Source organism: Neovison vison, chromosome 3, assembly GCF_020171115.1.
Source record: "Neovison vison isolate M4711 chromosome 3, ASM_NN_V1, whole genome shotgun sequence".
Classification (NCBI taxonomy): domain Eukaryota; kingdom Metazoa; phylum Chordata; class Mammalia; order Carnivora; family Mustelidae; genus Neogale; species Neogale vison.
The window spans coordinates 214,255,747-214,277,741 of NC_058093.1; the positions used below are offsets into that span (position 1 = coordinate 214,255,747).

Genomic DNA, 21,995 nt, shown 5'->3' on the forward strand with positions numbered 1-21,995 from the left:
CTCCCTCCCTGGTCCTCCACCTTCTGCCTGACTGTTCAGTTGAGAGGGCTGTCTCAATGCAGGTGTTATGGGAGAAGCTGCAGAGCAGCTTCTGGCAGAAACAAGCCCTCCAGGGATGTGTGTTCCTGTCCTGCAGCCTTGGGGTCTGGAATGAGATGCCTGGCTCAGGGAAGCAGGGTCCCCCACTCTCTCCACCCTGGCCCTGGTGCCATCTCTCTCATGCATCCTCCAAGCCACATGGAAGTCTTTGTTGTATTTTATTTTCTTGATGTTCTTATGAAAATCACAGCCACCACAGAGATGCTTCTTCAAGTCTTATTTCCCCACACTTCTCAAACTGCTGCTAACTGGGCACTTCCCTTAAATCCCAAAGGAACCGCAGAAGGGTCTTTCATGTCATGACTCCAGCTCTGTTAACAGCTGGGTGCAAACTGTAGCTCAGGTGTCATCTCCCTGAGGAGCCTCACTGACTTACTTAGACTGAACCATAAGTGAGTCCCCTTTGTGCCTAGTCTCCATGATCATGGTCAGGTGGACTCACCTGTCATGTTTGAAGTGCAGGTATTGGGGTCTTCTGTCTCATGTCCCTTTCTGTGAGGGTCCCCTTCATGGCTGATTAGACCGGCAGCCTCTCACATCTCACTTGGGAGAGACTTTGAACCAAGTGGCACTGAGACGAAGGGATCGTGGCTGAGTACTGATAGAGGTTGTAAGAGGTTGTGTTTTGGGCTTCCTAGGCAGTTGCCCTCCCTGCTGGAGGTCTGAAGCTTTATCTTCTCTTTGGGTTCTATGTCCCAGAGCCCTGAGGAACCCTGAGAAGCTTGAACTAATCTGAGTTGGATCTTATTCTTTGAAATGAATCACACCTGACCCACCGTTTCCCTGCGCCACACTCCATTTGTCCATGGCTGGCCCTCCTTCTCCTGGCAGAAGTATCAGGCCAGGCTTGTAACCAGCCTCAGGAGGCTTCCTAATGAACTGGTCTGGGAGGCGGGACCTCTGAGCCATACTGCTGTGCTGGGCCCTGCTCTGGACATTGGAATGTGAACTGCAAGTTGATCCCCCTGGCTCATTGGAACTCATAAGCTAAAGGCTGGGACTGAATAGTTCGCTCTTCTTCCTATGTATAGGGCAGAGAGGCCCCTGTGTTCCTGGTCAAGGGCCTGTGCTGAGGGTCAGGGACTGTTGCTGCCTAGGTAACCCCTCTCCTCTGCCTGTTTCTGCCTCCCCCATATGGGGGCAGAGAAGAGGTGCCTTGGCCTTCAGGAAGCCTCGTCATTCACCATGAATGACTGTGGCATCAGCCCCTGAAGCCCTAGAAAGTCCTGAGAGTCATGGCAAAGTCATGTCTCAGGAGACTGTAGCTGTGGCTGCCCCTCCCTGACAGCCACTGAGCCTTAGCGAGAGCAGCCTCCATGCGGCCCTTGGTGTGATTCCTACTCTGGGCTTGCCTTGCTGTTCTGATCAGAGTCTGTGAGAGAGGCAGAGTCTCAGTCTGCTCCTGATCTTAGCATGCCAGATGTGTCTGAGCAGGTGTCTGGGCTCAAGGAGGGCTCTGAGCAAAAAAGCAAGCTTCCTAAGTGCAGGATTAGAGGGGTCCACTGTGCAGAGGGCTGTGGACAGCATGTGCCCTCTCGAGTCCAGCAGGGGTTGGCCCTGCTGTCCTGTGTGTTGGGCTGCCCATGGCCCTCTAGTCCCCAGCTCCACATTGAACCTGCTCAGATCAGACTGGGCTGCAGCCCTGCTGGGCAAGTGCAGCCTTGACTTGACGGGGCCTCAGCCTTCAGCCAGTCTCAGAGCCAGGCCATGTCCCCGTAGGACATGGCCTTGGAGTCACTGCCAGGCTTAATCATCCAGGCTTTCCCCAGGAGGTGATCTCCCTCAGGCTTCCACAGAAGAGCTAGCTTCGTCTGCTGTGAGTGTGTCATCCAGGAGATGCATGCTTGAAACTTCACCTGTCTCCATCCCAGAGGGATCCTCAGTTCTGTATCCCGCCCCATCGCAGCTGCTTGGTCTGGCCTGGTCCTGGGTGCAGAGCAGCCCTCAGCCCTAACACAGGCCCTGGGGCATGTCCCTCTGCAGAGGCAGGAGCAGAGGCTCGGATGCAGGCCAGCTGGGGCCCCCACCCAGCAAGCCAGGGAGCTGGGCTTTGCAGTTCTGCCAGAAGTTGGGACTGGGGGGACTATTTCATAAGTTCAGCCTGACCAATACTGAGCCCAGTGGGAGCAGGTGAGGCGGCTTGCAGGCTGAGACCTGAGAAGGCATTAAGCAATTGGGACTCGAGGTGATAAGGACCTGACACCAGGGGTGAGAGAGCCAAGGAAGGGACCTGGATGGGGGTGGGGGAGGAGTACTGCTTGGCTGGGGTGGATTGGTGCTGTGGAAAATAGGAGGGTCTGATGCTGGGCAGTCCAGGTCCGGGTCCCAGCTCCTGCTCCCTCCTGGCTTCTCCCTTATAAGACAGCTGTGTCCCAGGTACTGGGATGAGATGGTCCTAACGTGGGAAAGACCTGAGAGGGGAAGGGGGCAGGCCAGGCAGCCTGTGGGGAGGGCCTGCCCTCTGAGTCAGTGAGAAGGCCCCAGAGAAGGCCAAAGCAGCCAGGCCCACACCCAGCATTTCACAGTTTCCTGGAGTCCCACCTGGGCTAGCAGGCTCTTATTCCCACCTTACCAGGCCCCTGGGCCTGGAGTCCAGGGGCACTACTGCCCAGAGAGAACTGCTCTGAGCACTATGGGTAGAACTTCCGTCCCCTCCCAAGCACTTAGGCCTCTGGCATCCTACAGGGACCAGCTCTTCCAAGCCTAAGGTGGCTGTATTGCTAGCTGTGATGAGTACTGCTGACACCCTGACAAGTCAGGGTTGCCCCTTTGGGCCAGCAGGGGTCCCCCTGAGAGAAGGCAGGGCACTGAGTCCATGTAGTAGCTTTTCAAGGCCAGTCCAGGTGAGGGGTCCCTATCTGCACCCTTCTTGGGCAATATAAGGCCACACTCTCCTAAGTCAGCTGTGCTAGGCAGGAAACCAGTGCCGGAAATGTACCCCACAGCCAGATGATCAAAGCCCGCAGCCAGAGCTCCCTGGAGCTGTGGGATCGGTGTCTGCAGGAGCCGCTGCTCATCGCCGCCCTGCCAACGCAGCCAGGAAGGAGGGGACTGCCTCCCTTCCCCGTGGGCGCCGCGAGCTGCCCACACACTCACTTCCAACCTACTTCTTGTTTCCCCAGAACCTCCAGTGGGCCCGCGACGTGTTGCTAGGCAGCGGTATCCCGTGGCAACAACTGCAGCACATGCCGGCACAGGGGCTCTTCTGCGAGAGGAACAAGACCAATTTCTTCAACGTGAGTACTTTGCCTTCTTGATTTCCGAAGCTGCTTGCTGCACTGCCTTGCGCCGGAGGCGTGCAAATGGCCCCCCTGGGCGGGCGCTCCCAAGACCACGGCTTTGCGGCATCCTTGGAGGGCGGGCAGGGTGGCGCAGTCGAGAGTGTGCCAGACTCAGGAGTGGGGCCGTGCCTGCCGAGCGACTTCTGGCAAGTCACTGCCCCCTCTTGGCGCTGGTTTGCCCATCTGCAGGGAGAGGTGTGGATGGGTTCAGTGTGTTCTCTGGAGTCTCAGATATTCTGGGGCCACAGCAGGCAGCGATGAAGGGGCTCCAGGCCCAGGGTCTCCTCCTGGAGCAGCTCTTTGTGCCCCTGTGTGGTCTTGGGCACTTGGGAAATTCTGACCGAAGCCAGCTCTACTGCTTAAAAACGAAGTTTGGCCAGAGCTGGGCTTTCAGCACCCTTCCAGCCTTGATATTCTGGGTAGGGTAAAGACCCACTCCTTGCCCTGTCACCAAGGCCCATCTGCTTTCCATCCCTGGGGCCCCATTAAGCCCACATCTACCCTTCCTGGCCACCCCACCCAGGCCCATCCCTCCCTCACTTGCTCTGTCCTGCACAGCTGGCCCCTTACTCTGCTCCACCAGCAAGTCCTCATCCTCTCCTCCCAGCACAGCCAGCTCCCAGCTGGGTGGCTTTGGCAAGTTACCCAGTCCCACTGAGCTTTGGTGTCTTCTCTGTATTCCCTGATACCCTGTTACACGTGAGAAAACTGAAGGGTGGGGTTGGCCTGGACAGGAGCTAAGGAGAGCAGGTCTTGGGTCTGGAGGAGGTGTGTCAAACGCTGGTTCTTGAGGCACATGGTAGTGGGGGCTTCCCTACTGAGAGCCAGCCAGGCGGTGAGGTGTCTGAGTCCATGGCTCTTCTCTCTCAGGCTCCGACCTTCTAATGGCTAGGCAGGGGCTGTGGAGCCTAGGAGCTCTGCATTTGCCAGCTCAGTCTCTCTCGCTCTCTCTGAGTATTTTATAGACAAGCAGTAGATGTAATCTGTAACCAATCTACACAGTACCAAGGGCTTGCAGAGGAAGAGGAGTTCCCTTCTACCCAGATGCCCAGGCTGCAGCCACCATTCTTCACCCTGTTGTGTGTCCTTCCAGAGGGTGTCTGCCTATTTGTAATCCAGGGCACAGACATGTACACAAAGGACAAAGTCCACGTGCTTTTGACCTTTGTTTTTTGCTTTTTGTTTTTTTCACTTAAAAACATATCTTAAAGAGTGTTTAAGAACCAGTTCTGTCTTTTTTTTTTTTTTAAAGATTTTATTTATTTATTTGAGAGAGAGACAGGGAGAGAGAGCATGAGTGAGGAGAAGGGCAGAGAGAGAAGCAGACTCCCCGTGGAGCTGGGAGCCCCATGCGGGACTCAATCTCGGGACTCCGGGATCATGACCTGAGCCGAAGGCAGTCGTCCAACCAACTGAGCCACCCAGGCATCCCCAGTTCTGTCTTTTTAATAGTTGCATAGCATTCCCAACATATGGCTGTACCACAATTTACCTCCCCATACCCTACCTATTGATAGGCATGTAGGTGGTTCCCGGTCTTGTTATTTCCGTGTTTTGTACATACATCTTTGCTATGTGGAAATCCACTCATGGAATAAATTTCTAGAAACAATTCTGTGGTCAGTGGGTTTGTGGTGCCTTTCAAGTTTTAGAAGACAGTACCCTCCAAAGATCCTTCCCAAACATAGATTCATTTCTTTCAGACCTCTTCTATACTCTGTATTATTTAACTGCTACATGTTTACTCTTTGGTAGGTGAGAAATGCTATTATGTTTCATTTATTATTAGTAGGATTGCCCAGGATATCACATTAGCAGTTTTAATTTCTTCTGTGCCATTTCTACTCATGTTAATTTTCTTACTAGATTGTTGATCTTTTTCTTTTTGATTTATAAGAACTCCATCTATTAATGAAATGGGCTCTTTGTCAGTGCTGTGCAAGCCTTTTTATCCCCTGCAGTTGCTAAATTGAAGCTAGAGCCAGGCAGCTAGCTAGTTTTCCTGAGCTCCTTTATCAAATGAGCTACCGTTAACTATCTGCCTTGAAGAGTAATGATGGGGTAATGACCCTAAATGAGGACCTGGCACATGGTAGGTGTTCCAAGAAAACAGCTTCCCTCCCTCTTCCCTGTCCCATTGTTGGTATTTGCCCTCAGAGACTATACAGTAATGCCAGAAGGAGAGAGCCAGCCTCCGGGGCTTCCTTGTGGGTTGGCATGCTTACACTTCCTAATGACAGAGTTTAGGAGACCAGCACCTCAGATGCCTGTAAACCCAGGGCACATCTGAGCTGGCGGACGGGTGCTCCAGGCTCTTTCCCCACTGGGCTCACTCCCCATAGCAGCTCCTTGGTTTATGGAGCCTTCTGGAAAATGAGTTCTGCGGAAGGGCAGTTGGGCTGTGCCCGTGGGAGAGAAGGCAGGCAGAGCCCTGGGTGAGCCTGGCACCTGGGCAACACCTCCCCGTCACCAGAAGCCCCTGCAGACATTGGCCACCCGGCCTGGCCTGGTTGATGTGGGTAGTCTTACCTCTGCCATGTCAGCTATTCATTTCTCCATGCTTCCCAGTAACCTGCTATGTCACCACCCTCATGCTCTCTCCTGCCCAAGTCTTAGCCACCCGCTCTCTCGACTCTTCTCTTTGGAGGTGGGTTGGGGCTCCTCGTGCTTCTCTAGCCCAAAATGTTACCCTCTGGACAGAGGCCAGACACTTGCATCCCCACTTGTGAAGTACCAAGGGACAGGGGCTCCCAGCTGCTTGGTGACAGGATCGCCCTTGCTGAGCCCACCCCACCTGTCCGTGCCTCTGCTGCAGGAGGACCTTAGGGTGGACACTTTCTCCACACCCAGAGAGTGCTGACTCTGCATGCTTTCGGTACACGAACTTGTCTGGCAGATTTGACCAAGTGTGAGCAAATGGTTTCCTGCCAAGTTTCCAGAGGAGCATTTAGAGCCCCCTCAGCTGACTCTTTTGTGATGGGGCTGTGGCTCTGACAACTGGGGCTGTAGGTGGGGAGGAGCAGGCTGGCTCTTCTCCTTTCTCTTGTGCTTTGGGGTTACTGCTTTGGCCTGGCATAGGGGCAAAGGCATGGGGCTGCTGGCCCTTGTGAGGAGGTGCAGGGAGAGTGAGAGCCGGGGGCGCTAGGCACCTTGATTGGCCATCCCTCAAAACCCCCACTGTCCTAGGCCACCTGTGCCACCCAAGAGGTTATCTGGACAGCCCCCCTCACCATCCTCAAAGACCCGGGCTTGGGGACCCCCCTGTTATTTATTAGGGCTAATTTCTGAAAATTGTGGGAGTTTCCTAGGGCCCCACTGTCACTGCCAACAGTCCAGACACACAGCAGAGCCCAGGTGCCGTGGCCTTCTCAGAGGTGCTTCTGTTCGTGGTTGGGCTGTTCTCTTGTCTCAGGTGTGTGTGTACAAAATCAAACAGGTTCTTTTGCGGCTGTGAAAAGTGGTGTGTGCACACACACACGTGCTTTTCAGCAACCTGGGTCTTTTGTTTTATTTTCCCCTGACATTGAGTCTGAGAGAAGTTTGAAGTTTCCCTGAAAGGAGCACAGGCCATCTCACTTCTGAAGCTGCCACCCAGTTCTGTGCCGTGCAGGGGTCACAGTCTCCTTGAGTGGGCACAGATATGGGGCCTGGCTTCGTGCTCATATGGAGGCTGCCACGGGCCTGCCTGTGCCTGTCTCGGGGCCGTGTTCCTCGAGTCCCTAGCTCTTCTGGTCTAGCCCAGAGAGGTGCTCAGTGTTTGTGGACCGATTACATTCATGCTTTCTCCCTTAACAGCCAGTCTCCCAGCATGTCCTCGTGGTCTAGCCAGTGCTGGCTGCTGTGGCGCCCCTGCCCCAGGGTGCTTGACAGCTTGCTGCTGAGCCCCACACGCGGGTCCCTCCATGTAGGGCCTCTGTACGATGCCACAGGGCATGTGGGAGAGTTGGTGGACTCTTAAGGAGTTTGGGTGAGTTGGAGGCAGGCTTCCCACTGCAGCACGGGTGTTCCTCAGCCAGGAAAGGGCCAAGAGACAGAGGTCCCCTTGGGGGAGCTCGTCAAGGCTGGACCATGGCTGAGGCGGTGCTGGGTGAAGAGCCAGACAAAGGGCTGGGTGCTGAAGGGCCAGTGAGTGTGACCTGGGCCTTTGACGGCAGCTCTCCTCGTGGGAGCTCCTGCATGGGGGGTTTAGCAGGCCTGCTGCACAGCTGGCTGGGGACCCACAGCTGCGTAAATGCAGCGTGTAGCAGGGTGCAGCAGTGTGATTGGATGAGCATGTGAGAGAGAGAGGAATGAACTTGGCACATCTCCAGTCCCACTGTTCCATAACTTGACTGTGAGGGAATAGTTCCCAGCCCACCCCCTTCCTCTGCTGTGGAAAATCCCTGCTTGCGGGCCGTCTGCCAAGCAGGTTGGAGCTCCTGGGCCATGGCTCATGCTCCAGAGCAGGCTGGAGCCCCAGCTGAGGGCCCCATTACCTCAGCCTCTCCCACCGGATGGAATGGTCTGGTCTGCCAAAACCGAGCCAGAGTTGTTGGGGGTTGGTTGAAGTCCTGCAGCCCTGCTCCACCAGGGCCTGGCTTGGGCCCTGGTGCCTTTTCTTTCACTGCATCAGTCGGGACAGGGGGAGGCCTGTGGCTGTGTGATTCAGAGGTGGTTCCCCAGGCCAACTGTGCAGAACAGAGCAGGGAAGACAGGGAGGCCTGGGGCCAGAGTGGACATTGGGTACGTGCGCATACAGACCCTTCCAAGCCAGTGCCAGTCCTGAGTGGGCTGCCAGGGAGGGGGAGGGTGCAGGGAACTGTCCCTCTCTGGGCAGAAGGTGCTAGGAAAGCAGGCTCCAAGTACACCATAGAGCCTGAGGGCTTGTCTCCGAGTGCCCAGAAGCATCTACAGCTTCCTGTACTGGTGTGTGCACTCCTGGGAAGGTGGGCCTGCAGAGGCTGGAGCTGGCTGCTCTGTCCAGAGTGAACTTCTCTCCCTCTTATAGTTGCTTCAGAAATGTTCCCATAGTAACCAAGCCAGAGATGGCTCTCCTTACTTTCCCAAAATGTTTGCTTATTTTAGCAGGCAGGGTTTTTTCTTGTTTCAACCCAGTTTCCAGCCACTGTGAAAGAAGCAAAGGAAGCTGAGGGCCCAACTAGCACGGCTTCCTGCGTCCGAGACTGCGTGGGGTGGGTAACGGCTGTGGCTCGAGTTTGAGGGAATGGAGGGGAGGTGCTAGCTTGCTGGGACTTGGCTACCTTGTCACGGTGCCACTTCTGCCTCATGTGGGGGTCTGCTTGTAGCTCAGGTGAGCAGCCCATGGCCAGAAGCCCCCAGGGCAGGTCCCCAGACCCTGGGGCCACTGAGAAGGGCACAAACTTTGGACTCAGATAGGCTTGGCTCCTGGTCACTCCACCCCTTCCCAGGCCCCACAGAGGGCATGGGGCCGCCTGTCGGCAGGGTGGTCACAATTGGCAGATGGAAGCCATCTTGGCACATCACACAACTCACCCTTAGGATCAGGAGTCAGCCTGTATGGGGCTTTGGGGCTTAACTGTGGATCCCAGTGGTGCTGCAGGAGGGCAGTGCTGGTATCAGAAGGGACGTGGCTAGAGCCAGCAGTGGGAGCCTCATCTCTCACGGGGCCGGGGCCCTCCAGAGGCTCAGGGCCTGGCCCAGCTGGAGTGGGGTAGCCTGACATGTGGGGCCATCTCTACCCACCACATGGGCCTCTTTCTGCATGGCCCAGCATGACCTTTGGTGCCTCTCGGTGCAGGTCATGTTCCCTCCTTGGTCAGTGCTGCATAGTGCTCTGCTATCTGTCCTCCAGGTTATCGACCTGCCCTCTTCCCTGAGGAGCAATAGCTTCCCGTTCTCCACTGGTACAAAGACATAGCCTTCCCCAGTCTCTCTCCTCACTTGTGCAGGTCTCCAGGACAAGGTCACAGGCCCTCCAAAACCAGTGCCTCCACATGTCAGAAGCCAGGCGGTTCTGCAGATCCCATCCAGATTCCCTCTCACCAGCCCCCTCTCCACCCTTCCTGGCACCCAGATCCACAAATGACTTTCACTTTGGCCAATTTGTGGGCTGATTGGGAAGACCGGGCCGCTTCCTATACCCATGGCTTGTGCCTCTGATTGCTCCGGCTCTGGTGTGCACTGCTACCTGGCAGCAGCTCTGTGGTTCCGTTTGTCCTGAGTCCATGTTGCCGAAAGTACTGGGAGACACAGTCACCAGGAGCCGTCTTTGTTCTTCGAGGGATTGTGTTGTGTGGTCTCCAGCTCTGGAGCCTGAGTGCTCGTTGAGGGCCCTGATTGGGAAAGGAAGAGCCTCCACAGGCTGGGCAGCCAGCTCAGGGGAGAGCCACTCACCAGAGCTGGGGGAAAAGAAGGACGGCCTCTCAATGCCCTGTACCCCATCTTTATCGGCAGGAATCTACTCTAACTTGCCGCCAGTTGGCTGTGTGATCTTGGGGGCGTCCCCTCCACCCACCCAGTGAGCAGATGCCAGGTATTAGGGAGTGGTGGGTAGCCCAGCCTCCAAGTCTAATGCACAGCCGGGCCTGAGACAGTGCCCTGGCCCTCGGGAGGGAGCCAGGGCTCCAGATGGAGGCCAGTGGTGCTACGAAGCACACAGGCTCTGGAGCCCAGTACACCGGGCACTCCCAAGCAGGGACCTCATCCAGAACAGTGTCTCTGTCACCTCCCCTCCACCCCAGGCACAGTCCCCTGGCACAGGGCCCAGCAGGCATGGCATGCTTAAAGACTGAATTCTTCCCACCCTTGAGAGTTCCCTGGGACAGGATTAGCTGGGAACCAAGTAGCCCCAGAGGGAGGGACGGCAGGCCCCATTCTGGCTCAAGTGAACCCTGGCCAGGTCCTGGGGTCTGTGCCCAGGACATGTGCCTCCTGCTGCAGGGCTTGACTTGGCCCTTCTTTCCCACTACCTGCCCCCTCCTAGTTCCCGAGAGGCACAGTGCCTAGTGGGCCTGTGGGCAGCCCTTGGCCTCACTTGCACCTACCCCTGGAGCTGAGTCACTGACACCCACCCCAGAAGTCAGCCCCAAGTTCGGGGCCTTTTGCAATAGGCAGAAATCAGGGAAGACCAAGGCACGACCCAGGTATGGGGTGTTGGTCTCCACCCAGTTAATTATATCCTATACCGCTCCTGATAGCAACAGAGTCGTCCTGCCTCCCAGCAGTAAACAAGCCCGAGGAGTGTCCGTGAGGGGTGTGCCGGCCTGTGGGGTACTCCAGTGCAGAGTCCCACCCGTCCTCTCTGGTCAGGGCCAGGGAATGTCGGAATAGGAAGCCCCCCCTGTTGGCATCAGACCCACACCTTTCCTGCAGTCAGTCCACCCACGTCACCTTTGCTGCTCTCAGGACCAGTTGTGACTAGTTCATGTTCCCCCTCTGTCCCTGTGCCCACACCTCAAGGAATGTGTTGGCCTGTTGTTAAACCTGCTGTGCACCAGACCCTGGGCCAGCTACCTTGTCAGGGAGGTCGAGTGTCCACAGGCCCATTTCATGGAGGTGCCAGGAAGTAAGGTCCCACAACCCGTCCCGTTTTGGAGGAAGACTGAGCCTCACTGTCTGGTGCTGAAGCCGTGGGTGGTAGCCTGCAGCTGCACATGAGGGAAGGAGAGTAGAAAGCCAGGCACAGGTTGGCTCTTACGCTGGGATCAGCCCAGCTGCTCCCAAGCAAGAGTGTTGCCCGCATGGTTCGCTTATTGGGTAGGGAGGATGGTGTGGCAGTGGCCAGGGGAACATGGGCATCTAGCTCTGCCCTAGCCGGCGGGGCTGGGATTCCAGATTGATAGGGGCTGGAGTCAGGAGCTGGGCAATGGTAGAAGCCAGGACCACCCCTGGGGGCCATGACTGCACTGTGGGCTTGTGTGGACACCGGGCCTCTGTGGGCATGACTGGGTTGAGCCACCTGTCTATGGTAGACAATCTCTGCCCGGCTCCACCCAGGGGCTGGGGACCCTGAGGTAGAGCACAGCAACAGTGGAGGCTGCCACTGTTGCCACAGGCCCAGAGCATCTGTGCCCAGCCTGGCCCATGGCAGCAAATGGCAGAACTGGCCCCATTTACAGGCTCTCCCTGGGGGCTTTATTTGGGGTGCTGCCTTTGATCCTCCACAGCATGTGTGAGTGGCTTAGATGCTATTATTATCCCCATTGTATAGATGGGGAAGTTGACACCAGCAGGTGCCCTAGGCTGTCAAAATCAAAAGCCCTTTTCTATCCTCCGCCCACAAGGCTGACCTGGCTTCCCCTGTTGGACAGCAGAGCTTGTGACCCTCTTTTCAGGCCCTGTTCATAGGCCACTCCCTGGCTGATGTTCTTGCTCTGGGTACTGGGAGAGGACGGCACTGAAGGGGCATTTGTGGGGTGTGCTTCTTCAGTGGCGGGGGATGGGGGTTGGACCCTGCAGAGATCAGTTCCATCTGCACCCTTTGAACAGTGTGCAGAAGCCCAGGGAGTGAGCCAAGATCACACAGCTATGCATGTGGTGAGGCTGGAGTCCAAACCCAGGTCTGTCCCTTTCCATGACCGGCTCCTTTAGCTGCCTTGTTGGGAAATCACCCGCCACATCTAGGCTCTCTCTGCTCCATTAGTGATATCTGCTATGGGCAGTGGCAGACTGTGTCCTGTGCCTCTGCCCCCTTATTCAGGGGGTGGAGTCCTTTGCCTCTACCTTGCTCTGAGGCCTCCAGGTGGTGAGGTACTCTCTTACTGGGTCTTTGTCACCTTATAGCCCATTTTGTCTTCCTTCAAGCCATTAGAGAGGCCCCCTATTGATGTGTACCCAGGTTCCTGGGGAAGGTGAGCCCACGAAAGCTGTGGGCGCCCAGAACTCACGGTGGGTTTTGGGTAGGGCTGGCTAGATGGGGAAGGGTCATGAGGAGCGGGGGACAGGGGTGGGTTTGTTCCAGCCATATGTAAGTAAGCCCCATCACCTTTGGCCTCCCTTTTGAAACCTCACCTGCTGTCATTGTTCCTCCTGCCCACAGGCCTTTGGCTTCAGTGCCTTCATCGTCCTTTGAAAACATACCGGTTGAGGGCCATTTTGCAGTAGGGGCTTCCCTCTGTGGTCCCCTCCAATTTTAGTATATGTGCTGCCGAAGCGAGCACCCTCTGTAGCCCCCTCGCAGTCTTTTCCATACACAGGGTCACTGCCCAGCCCAGCCTTCCCAAGCCTACCCTATGTCCTCTTGACCCACCCCTATCACCGCCCCCCCATCCCTGCCCAGCCCTGCCTAGGCTGGTCTCCTCCAGCAAGTCTCAGGACCTGCCTGAGCCACACCACTGCAGTCACTTTTGTGCATATGCTCTTTGAGACCCTCAGGCCTGAATAAAACCCCTACCCCTCCTAGGACTGATACCCCAGAATCTGGGAGCAGGGGAGCTGACAGTGGGAGAAAGGCAGAGGAAGTGACATTGGAGGAGGTGCTTGCTCAGCGGCCTTCCGAGCAGAGGGAGGTGTGAGCCAGCGTGGGCATCAGGCAGGTGCTGTGTGCCAGCAGAGGGCCAGGCTGGGCCAGGTGCAGAGTGCAGACTTCCTCCTAGGGCAGAGGGACTGGGGGACAAGATCTTTAAACCATCACAGTTGCTGACACGATGTACCAGAGGGGCTAGGCTGGGGCAGGCGCACAGCGCTGCCAACCTGCTACTTTTGGGGACTCCACTACACATGACAGCTCATGGAATCCTCGCAACCCATGAGATGTAGGTAGTGCCACTATCTTGTCTTTACAGATGGGGACACCGAGGCTTGGTTACCCAGCAAGCCCACCCCTAAGCCAAGACCCAGGCAGTGGGAATGGCAGCTAGTAGATGGGCCCTAGAGACAGGCAGAGGAGGGACACAGGGCTCCCTTAGACCAGTGGCATGATGGGCAGGGCCACGAGGATAGGAAGCATGAGGGTGCAGGGGGGTGGGGAGGTAGGTTGGAGCTCAGCTCTGCTCTTGCATACCAGGTCCACTGTTCCACACGCTTCTGCCCGGTGTGGTGAGACCTGTGTCTGCACGTGTGCATGTGGGACTCCCGGACACCACTGAGGGGCCGCTGCTCATCATCCTAGTACTTCCTGCGCACATATGTCATCTGATTCTCGGAAGAAATTATCTGGGCATTCACTGTGGCTTTCCTTTTCCCCCATGGTACCGAGTCCCCAGTGGCTGTCAATAGCCCACCTGGCCAGCGAGGAATGGGATCAGGCTCTTCTCCTGGCCCTGCCCTTGGCAGAGGTGACTGTGGCAGGTGTCCTGCTCCCCACCCACAAACCCCAACACACTAAGATGTGTGGAGCTGCACAGCAGCACCATCATCAGGGTTAAAGGAAATCCAGTCATATCACAGTGGGAATTAGAGAACAGAAAAGAAGGGAAAAGTTTAAATTGGGGAAATCTGAGCTCCTTGGCTGTAGTAGAAATTGCTGCAGTGGTGCTATTTTTAGCATTGTTGAGATGATCTATTGGCCAGTTGCAAAAGTAAACAAAAGATTCACTTCAAGTTCTCCAGGGAAAAAAGGTCCAGTTTTCAAGAGTCTTAAAAAGGTTAGCAAACTTGTGTGGCTTCTTAGCTTATCCCCGGGTCCTCCTCCCTTCCCATGTCCTGGGCTCTGCAAGCTCTGTTGAATTTCACAGCTTCCAGCTTGCTGGGTCCAGGATCAGGCTGGAACAGCCTGGAACAGGTGCTGTAGGCCTTCCTGTCCACATCCCTGTCTCCCTGTCTGTGGGAACCACATGAGCCCAAGAGGTGGCTGACTGGGGGAGAGGAGGAGGCGGCGGTTCCCACCTGAGAAGCTGCAGAGTGTCCAGGCCCAAGGCCACAGGACACCCAGGCCCCTATCCTGACAGGACCACAGCATAGTCCTCAGTCCCTGCCCAGGCCCAGCCACCGTCATTCACAGATAGAATTCTTTAAAGATTTTTATTTATTTACTTACTTGGCAGAGAGAGATCACAAGTAGGCAGAGGGGCAAGCAGAGAGGCAGGCAGAGAGAGAGGGGGAAGCAGGCTCCCTGCTGAGCAGAGAGCCCATGCGAACCTTGATCCCAGGATCCTGCGATCATAACCCGAGCCGGCAGAGGCTTAACCCACTGAGCCACCCAGGTGCTCCACACAGCTAGAATTCTTAAAAGACCACCAACAATCAAATGTAAACAGCCTTTAGATGGTCATTCCCCAGCACGCAGTATTTTCTGGCCATTGGAGACCATTGCCATCCCTGGATACAGAGCCACAGTTGTGGTAGTGCCAGAATGTTCGGCTGGAGGGAGAGGATATGTTTTAGCCCTTGGCATTCGTGATCCCGCACACTGTGACAGTCCTGCAAGGGGGTGCAGAACCCCTGCAGGTGGCACAGCTGTGACTTGCCCTAGGCCACACAGTGAGCAAGTGGCAGAGCCCAGACCTGGGACCCGCATCCTGTGGACCAGCTTCCATGCCGGAGTTTCTGGCCAGCCCAGGGGGCCAGCTCGGATTGTGTACATATCCAGCACTGACCTCAGCCCACAGCCCTCTCCACCCAGCCACTGGGGGTGATCTGTCAGGAGCTTGCTGTTTAACATTCCTGAAGAACATTTTCCAGTGTAGACTTCTTTTCCCACTGCATGCTAGTTTTTAGAGGCTTGCTCTTGGATACATGTCCCTGCTGTATCATTCTGGGGCACTGCACATAGCTGTCTCAGCTCAGGCAGAGAGCTCTGGGCTTTACCCGCCTGGGATGTGGTCCTAGGCCCAGGCACACCATCTGGAGGGGCAGCACCGTGGTGCTGAAGGCAGCAGGGGGGGGCACACTGCTAGGAGGAGGCCCAGGCCTTGGCAAGGCTTTGGAAAGCGGAACAGGGCAGGCAGCCCACTCAGACCAAGGACCTGAGGATGGCTGGGAGCGAGGGGAGAGCCTGAGGGAGGTCTCTGGCTGCTAAGGTTGTAGGTTCCCTGCCGCAGTGCCAGGAAGAAGAGGGGGCTTGCTGGCAGGCCCTCCCTGTGCCCCCATCCCCAGGCTGCAGGTGGCCTATCAGTGGGTATGGTCCAGTGGAAAGCTAAAAGGTGGGAAAAATTGCCAGTGAGTGGGGCCTCTGTCATGGAGGGGAGGGAGGCCACAGGGCTTGCTTCCATGGGTGCAGGGAATCTCCATTATTATTCCTCCCTTCTACCGCATGATCCCCATCTCATGATGAGCAAGCTGAGGCTAAGGACAGTGGCAGCACAGGCACAGCATCACTCAGCCCAGAAGGAGCAAAGCTGGGATTTCCACCCCAAAGCGCCTGGCCTCAGAGAGCTCAGACTGCTCCCTGCCCACCCTCATGGCCCCCCTTCCTACCAGCCCACCCACACCCAGCCTGCACCCGGCCTGGCAAGGTTTGAGGTAAGAGCCCATGCTGTTGGCCATGGTGCCCAGGGCCGACAGGAGGGGCCCTGCAGGAGTGACCATCCACCTCTGCCCCGGGCTTTATCCCGCTTGCCAGGCTCCGACCAGCTGGCCCCATCCAAAGCCTGCAGGGAGGAGGGGTGCTGCATTACCATTTGCAGATGAGGAACCTGAGGTGGCAAGCCCCAGGCTCCTGAGCCAGGGAGTGGTGGGATAGTGGCTCTGCTTCCTGCCACAGTGCTGCCCCTGTGGGCCTGGCGGGCATACCTGCTGACTGAGTCAGGATGTGGAAGTACCTTATCCTCTCCAGGGTGGCATGTGACCCATCAGACTCCATCTCTGAGATGGGAGATGGGATGTCCAGCCCCTGATACTTGAGAGCCTTGTGGTCCCAGCCCTGTGTTGAGGTGGCTATAGGCCACATATCTGAGCCCCAAGAAGTAGCCCTGTGCAGCCTAGATGGGGCCTTTTCCGGGCCTCATCCCTACCAGAGCCTGTTACCGCCCCATCCTGGGTAGGTAGACAGGGGCCCCAGGGCATGGGAGAGACCCACCCTGACCTGCCTGGTCATCCCTGCAGCAGTGGTCATGGGTGGGCTGTCGGCAGCATGTAGCATTCCTAGTCTGCTTCCCCCAAATCCACCTGGGTGATAAAAAGAGGAAGCAGTAGCATCCCCCCCCCCCACAGCCAGGGAGGATTCTAGATGTGGGACATGGCAGGCGTTGAGAGCAGTTGAGGGTCCCAAAGGGGTTTCACAACAGGGTTTGGGACAGGGGGGAGGGCAGGTTGTATTTGCTGGCCTTTGCCTGCCCTCCCCAGAGCTGTGCCCATGACTGCTGCCCATTTTCCTCCCCTTCCTTGCCAAGGCTTCCCTTCCTTGTCCCTCCAGACAGATCATTGGTACCTTTAGGGGAGCTTGGGGGTGCCAGGTGAGCTGCCCACAGCCTTTGGCTATTCTGAGGCACCCTAAACTAGAGTGGAAGCTAGGAGGATGGGCATTGGCCATAGGAGCCCAAGTGAGGGGCCCAGACAGTACTGCCCAGGGCTCAGAGATGCTCCCCTACAAGAGCATGCTGATGGCAAGGCTTTTGCTTGTGATGGATTCTTGTGAGATGGGGCTGCCTGCCCCCCAGGTTGCCTCAGGCCCTGTCTGTAGGTCATGCTCTGGCCTGATGTCTCCCATCTTTTACTGTGGGTAATGGTGGGCTTGCCTTGTACGGGGGTTCTCTTAGCTAGGAGCCTCTGTGGGTATGGCTGAGGCCTGTGGATGGAGGGTGGGGCTGGAGCGGGGCTGGGATGGGGATACTGCATGTCTGGGCCACACATCTTCGCACCCTACTCCAGGCAAGATGAAGGCTGCTGCCCTGCCCTAAGAGTCCAGTTTTGCTGTGGCTTCCTAATCCTAGTCCCTGCTGACCTCAGTTTCCCCATTTCCAGAGGTAGGTCAGCGGATGAGGTCAGTGGTTTTTCCAGCCCATTTTCCAAAGGAATGCTTTCCCACACACCCCACTGGGAAACATGAAAAGGCAGCCTCTCCAGTAGACAGGAAGGACTGGGTGCCAGCTGCTCCGGCCACACTCCTGCCCTGTCCAGGCTCCTGGGAAGGAGGGCCAGGAGACCTGGAGAAGGCTGCCGGGTCTCTGCCCTGCCACCATTCTGCCAATCCAGACAAGGCTTCCTAAGCTCTGTGGCCAGGCCTTCTTTTTGGGGTGGCTTCAGTCTGGGAATTTGTCTCCTCCTCCTCCATTCCCCCTTTTCCACTTTTCCTCTTTGGAAAGTTTGACCAAGTTGCTTCTGAGAGAGCAGCATTGGGTTGAAAATCCAAACCAGAACTCTAGCTCCAAGAGTCCCTGCCTGGTTTCCATGGTGATGGGCTGTGGCCACCAGTGCCCCTGAGGGCAGAGCAAGGTCTCCCTCACAAGGGCAGGCCCAGGCTCTGCTCCATGGTTGCTCCAGCCATACACCTGGGTGACTCCAGAGAAGCTAGTCAGATTTTGTAAGGCTTAGTTTCTTCATCTGCAGAGTGGGGTTGATTAGAACTACCTCGGGGTTATAAGAGTACAGCCTGCCATGTGCCATGAGGATATTGTGCCCAGGAGGGGTCCCTGCAGGAGGAGGGAGCTGGGGGAAGGACCCAGATGACATAAGGCACATGGGTGACAGGGCTCACTAGGGCCAGTGGAAGGAAGAGAAGGTGACATGGATCAAAGCCATCTGGGAAGGCCTTGGAAGTACAGGAATTTTGTTGGTTAAAAACAATTTAAATGCTGATTTCTAAATATGCATAAAAAGTCTAAAATTAGGGTATGTCAGAGTTGGTGGAACTTCCCCTTGAACTCCCCCCTTGAATTCCAGCCCATGACCTGTAGGAGCACAGACTTGCAGATTCCATCCAGCCACACTCCACTCCTCCAACTCCCCATGTAGGACAGATACTAGTAAGGGCCAACTCTGGAGTACAGGGGTGGCCCACCCAATACTGGTCACAGGAAACCCCAGGCAGCAGGGGCATCTCTTGGGGCCTGGCCACCTCAGCACCCCCAGGTCAGTGCAGGGCTTTAGTCCCAGAGAGAGACCCATCTGGACCTACTTGGAGGAAGGTGGGGAACTTTGGGCTCCAGGCCATGCTTTGGCTTAGGCTCCAGCCCAGGCTCCTCACAGGTGGGAAGTGAACCTGGCTCTGCCACAGGGGCAGAGGCATGTGAAACCCAGTGAGGTGGTGCTATGGGAGGCCTCTGAAACACGAGGCTGGCCCCGAGGGCTGGGGGTGAGGAGCCCTCCCCTGGGTGACAGGAGTCCGCTACCCTCTGTAGCTTCACTTCTGTATGAGGTTGGGTGTCAGCACTTGGCCTTTGCACCCTGAGTGTACTACTTTGTGAGTCTCAGGGTGCTGCGGGTGCAGGGCAGGTGTACCTACCAGCCTCAGCAGGTGGTGGGGTAGGGGGGCAGGTAGTCAGGAATACTCCTGGGGGAGTTGGCCAGATTGTCAAACCAGGGAGAAGGTGTTCCAGGAGAGGGAACCAGAAGAGGCCGTGTGGGGTGTGAGGAGGACCACAGCTCAGGGCAGGAGTGGTGGAGAAGGTAGATTGGGTCAGCCCTGTGTTTGTGGTCAGCAGGCTGGCTCTGCCCCGTGGCAGTAGGGCGCCTACCTCAGGGTTTCCTGGTGGCAGCACCGTGGTTGAGTGGGGAGCTCCTAGAGCTGCGGGCTATGTAACTTGGAAGGAAAGCCTGGAGAAGGAACTGGGGGGCTAGAGAGCTGAGGGAGCATGTGGGGGCTGGACCAAAAAGAGCCCTGCAGAAGGTCAGAGGGAAATCTGGGGGAGGGTAGGTTCTGGCCACAGAGGAATAAGACCCATGTCCCCTGTAGTCGGTGTGGCTTGGCTCACAGAACAGTGCTGTGTTCAGGCTTTGACCTGCGGTGGGCCAGCAAGAGCATCCTATCTATGTGGGATCCCCTCTGAAAGGGCAACCCCACTGCTAGGGGATGGTACCCAGTCCCATCCCTTCACAGCATGGGTGGAAGGTCCCAGTGCTCTCACAGAGGTTGCACATTACTCCAGAGAGCGGAGGGGTACTGTGCCTGGGTTGCGTCTTCTGGTTACATCTCAAATGTGTTCGGCTTCGGGGGCACCTCTGTGGACTGTGGACTGAGCTGTGTTCTGCAGGGAGAGTCTGGACGAGTTTGTTCCCCTTCTGATGCTGTTTATGAGACTTGAAGGATTTCTACCTGTGGTTATTGTGGGGCAGGAGAAAGTGGTGGGCCTGCTTGGGAACCCACATGCCTACAGAGGTGCCAGCTTTGCCTAGGACTTAGCTTCTGTCTTGCGGTTGATGTCGGCTCACCCCTGCCCACTGTTCAGCTCCACCTCTCCCTGCCTGAGGATCCTGTGGGGACCATCCAGGGAAGAAACCTGGGCTGGGCCACAACTACTGTAACCAGTCGTGCCCTGAACCTGGCCCTACTGAGGTTCCTATCACTCCCCTTCACTTAGCAGCCCACCATCTGCTTCCCCAGCCCCAGACCTCCCCAGCCCACGAAGGCCATTTATTAGGAACCTGGGGTCAGACGATAGCTGGACTGCCCTAGTTTTCTCAGTGTGCATGTCAGACATGGCTTTTCTCGGATGCAGGCTTCCCTCCTGAGATGAAGCGGAAGCAGCTCAGCAGTCCTCCAAAGAGTGGGCGATTCTAAAAGCCTGGACAGAGCTCTCATTCCCAGCCCTGACATGGGGGTGGGCTCAGAGGAGCCCATTGTAAGCGTCTTCTCACTCCAAGGAGGCTCTCATGGTCCCTATCAATCATGCCCCAAGACCCAACTTGCCCTGAGAAGCCTGCTGGCCTCCCTTCTCTACCCTGCCTGTGACCCTTTTCTCTCCACATAGGCCCCTGCAAGTGGTCCCTGTTGGCTATCCTGCTGTCACAGGCCCCTCACCTGTCTTTCCTTCTCTGTTCTGTTTCCCTGTGGGGGGAGATCCCTGTCCAACAGCACCCAGCCTGGATGCCACTCTGTCTTCCCCAGGAAGCTGCATAGTCCCTTTGTCTCATTCTTGTTTCTCTCTCTGTGGCCACCTCTGCTCTTGATCCCCAAGCTGGCTGGGCTGAAAGTGCCAGGTGATCTGAGTTGATGTGGATTGTGGCTGCGTTGGTCCCTGCCCATGAGAGCCTTGGTATCTGCGTCTGCCTTGTGGTGACTGGGAATGTGGACATGGCATTCCCTTCTGGGTAAGGCCATGGCAGGAATATGTGCACACCAGAGGCTCACGTGCTGGTCCCTGCGGTGCTACACATGGCACGGGTGCAGCTCTCTGTTGAGGCAGACGCAGCCATAGCCTGAGGGACAGGGATCCTTGTGTCGCACCCTGCCCACCATAGCTGTGCTGTTTCCCTGGGCATGTCATTTCCCTGTTCCCCACCACTGTGTCCTCACTGATGGTCATACAGGCAAAACAGCTGGATTCACTCTTGCAGGCGTAGGGCACAGTCTAAAGAATTTCTGAATACCAGAAACTCTAGCATATGAGAATGAAGTGGGGTTGTAGTTGGGGGTCTATATACTTGCGGAGGAGAGGCACGTTTCACTATCTTAGCTATCAGGGAAGAGAGAGGAAGCTGGCTACCATGGGACTGTGAGGCCCAGCATCTGAGGCTGGCATGTACTTGGCAGAGAGGCTGCCCAGGCACACACAGAGCCAGTGTCCTGTAGCAGGGAGGCAGGTGAGCAGCAGAAAGGCTTGTGCCTCCAAACTAGTTGGCAGCTCAGAACTCCCAAGGCTGAGGATTGCGACTGTTAACTCCAAGGAGAATTCCTGCCACCTAAAGGCAGCCCTGGACTTAGCCAAGGAGAAAGATGAGGTTAGGTCAAGTGGGGACTAAGGTAACATCAGAAGAGAACCAGGAGTGACCTGCAAGTCTCTTTTGGCTCAGGTCTTGAGAAGGGATGGTCATAGGGGGCCACTAAGGCCACATGGTCTCCTGGACAGCTCAGCCAGCAGTGCCTAGGGCAGCAGCCAAGCTCTAGGATCTAACTGGCTTCACTTGGTCAGGAACCCACCTCTGCTGGGGCTGCCTACCATCACTGGCACATGAGCCAAAGGCTAAGCGTCTATTTCTAAGGAAGGCTACTCCAGCGGGCTGCACTACACTAGTGACCAGAAAGTATCCAGAAAAGGGTAAACAGTGCCCTGTCTGCCCTCTCTGCTGGTACCCCCCCAGGGTGAGGACATGCTGAGGCAGAGGCTTGGGGACATACACACATGCACCTGTCAGTCTCAGTTCCACACCCAGGTACACAGCATGTCTTCCTGTCTACTAAGTAGCACAGGTCACAGCATCTGCCCGCAGGCCAGTGTTCATCCTTCTCTGTGGCTCCTCACTCAACACTGACACCTGGGGACAGTTCACACTCTGCCCTCTGACCCTGCTCACCCTCCTTCTCACCCTGCATGTTCCTGGTAAGGACTGCTCGTCCAGACATGGCCACAGTCGTTCATTTTCGCTTTCTCTAGTTCCTCTGGCTTTGCTGATCATCCCTGGGCTCCTGGAGAGCCAGCTCAGCTTTCTCTCTCTGCAGCCACCCATGGGAGCACACGTGCTTCAGGGGAGGCCAGGCCCCTATCCTAACTAAGGGCAGCGAGCAGTTGGCATGCTAGAAATGGTAGTGGTGTAGACAATAAATGTAGCCAGACAGCACCATGTGGGCAGGGGAGCCAGAGAGGGGCTGTAAAGAGGAATGTTGGCCACCCAACTTCTCAA

The 21,995-nt window shown here is 56.4% G+C and overlaps 1 protein-coding gene across 5 annotated transcripts in view; it reads left to right on the forward strand.

The window, feature by feature from the left end:
- CABIN1 (calcineurin binding protein 1) overlaps positions 1–21,995 on the forward strand; it is a 150,681-nt gene that overhangs the window by 101,307 nt on the left and 27,379 nt on the right. For all 5 annotated transcript variants that reach the window (XM_044243808.1, XM_044243812.1, XM_044243807.1 and 2 more), the window contains exon 29: positions 3,222–3,335. In XM_044243808.1, coding sequence (XP_044099743.1) covers positions 3,222–3,335 — 114 coding nt within the window. The remainder of the gene's footprint in view (positions 1–3,221; positions 3,336–21,995) is intronic.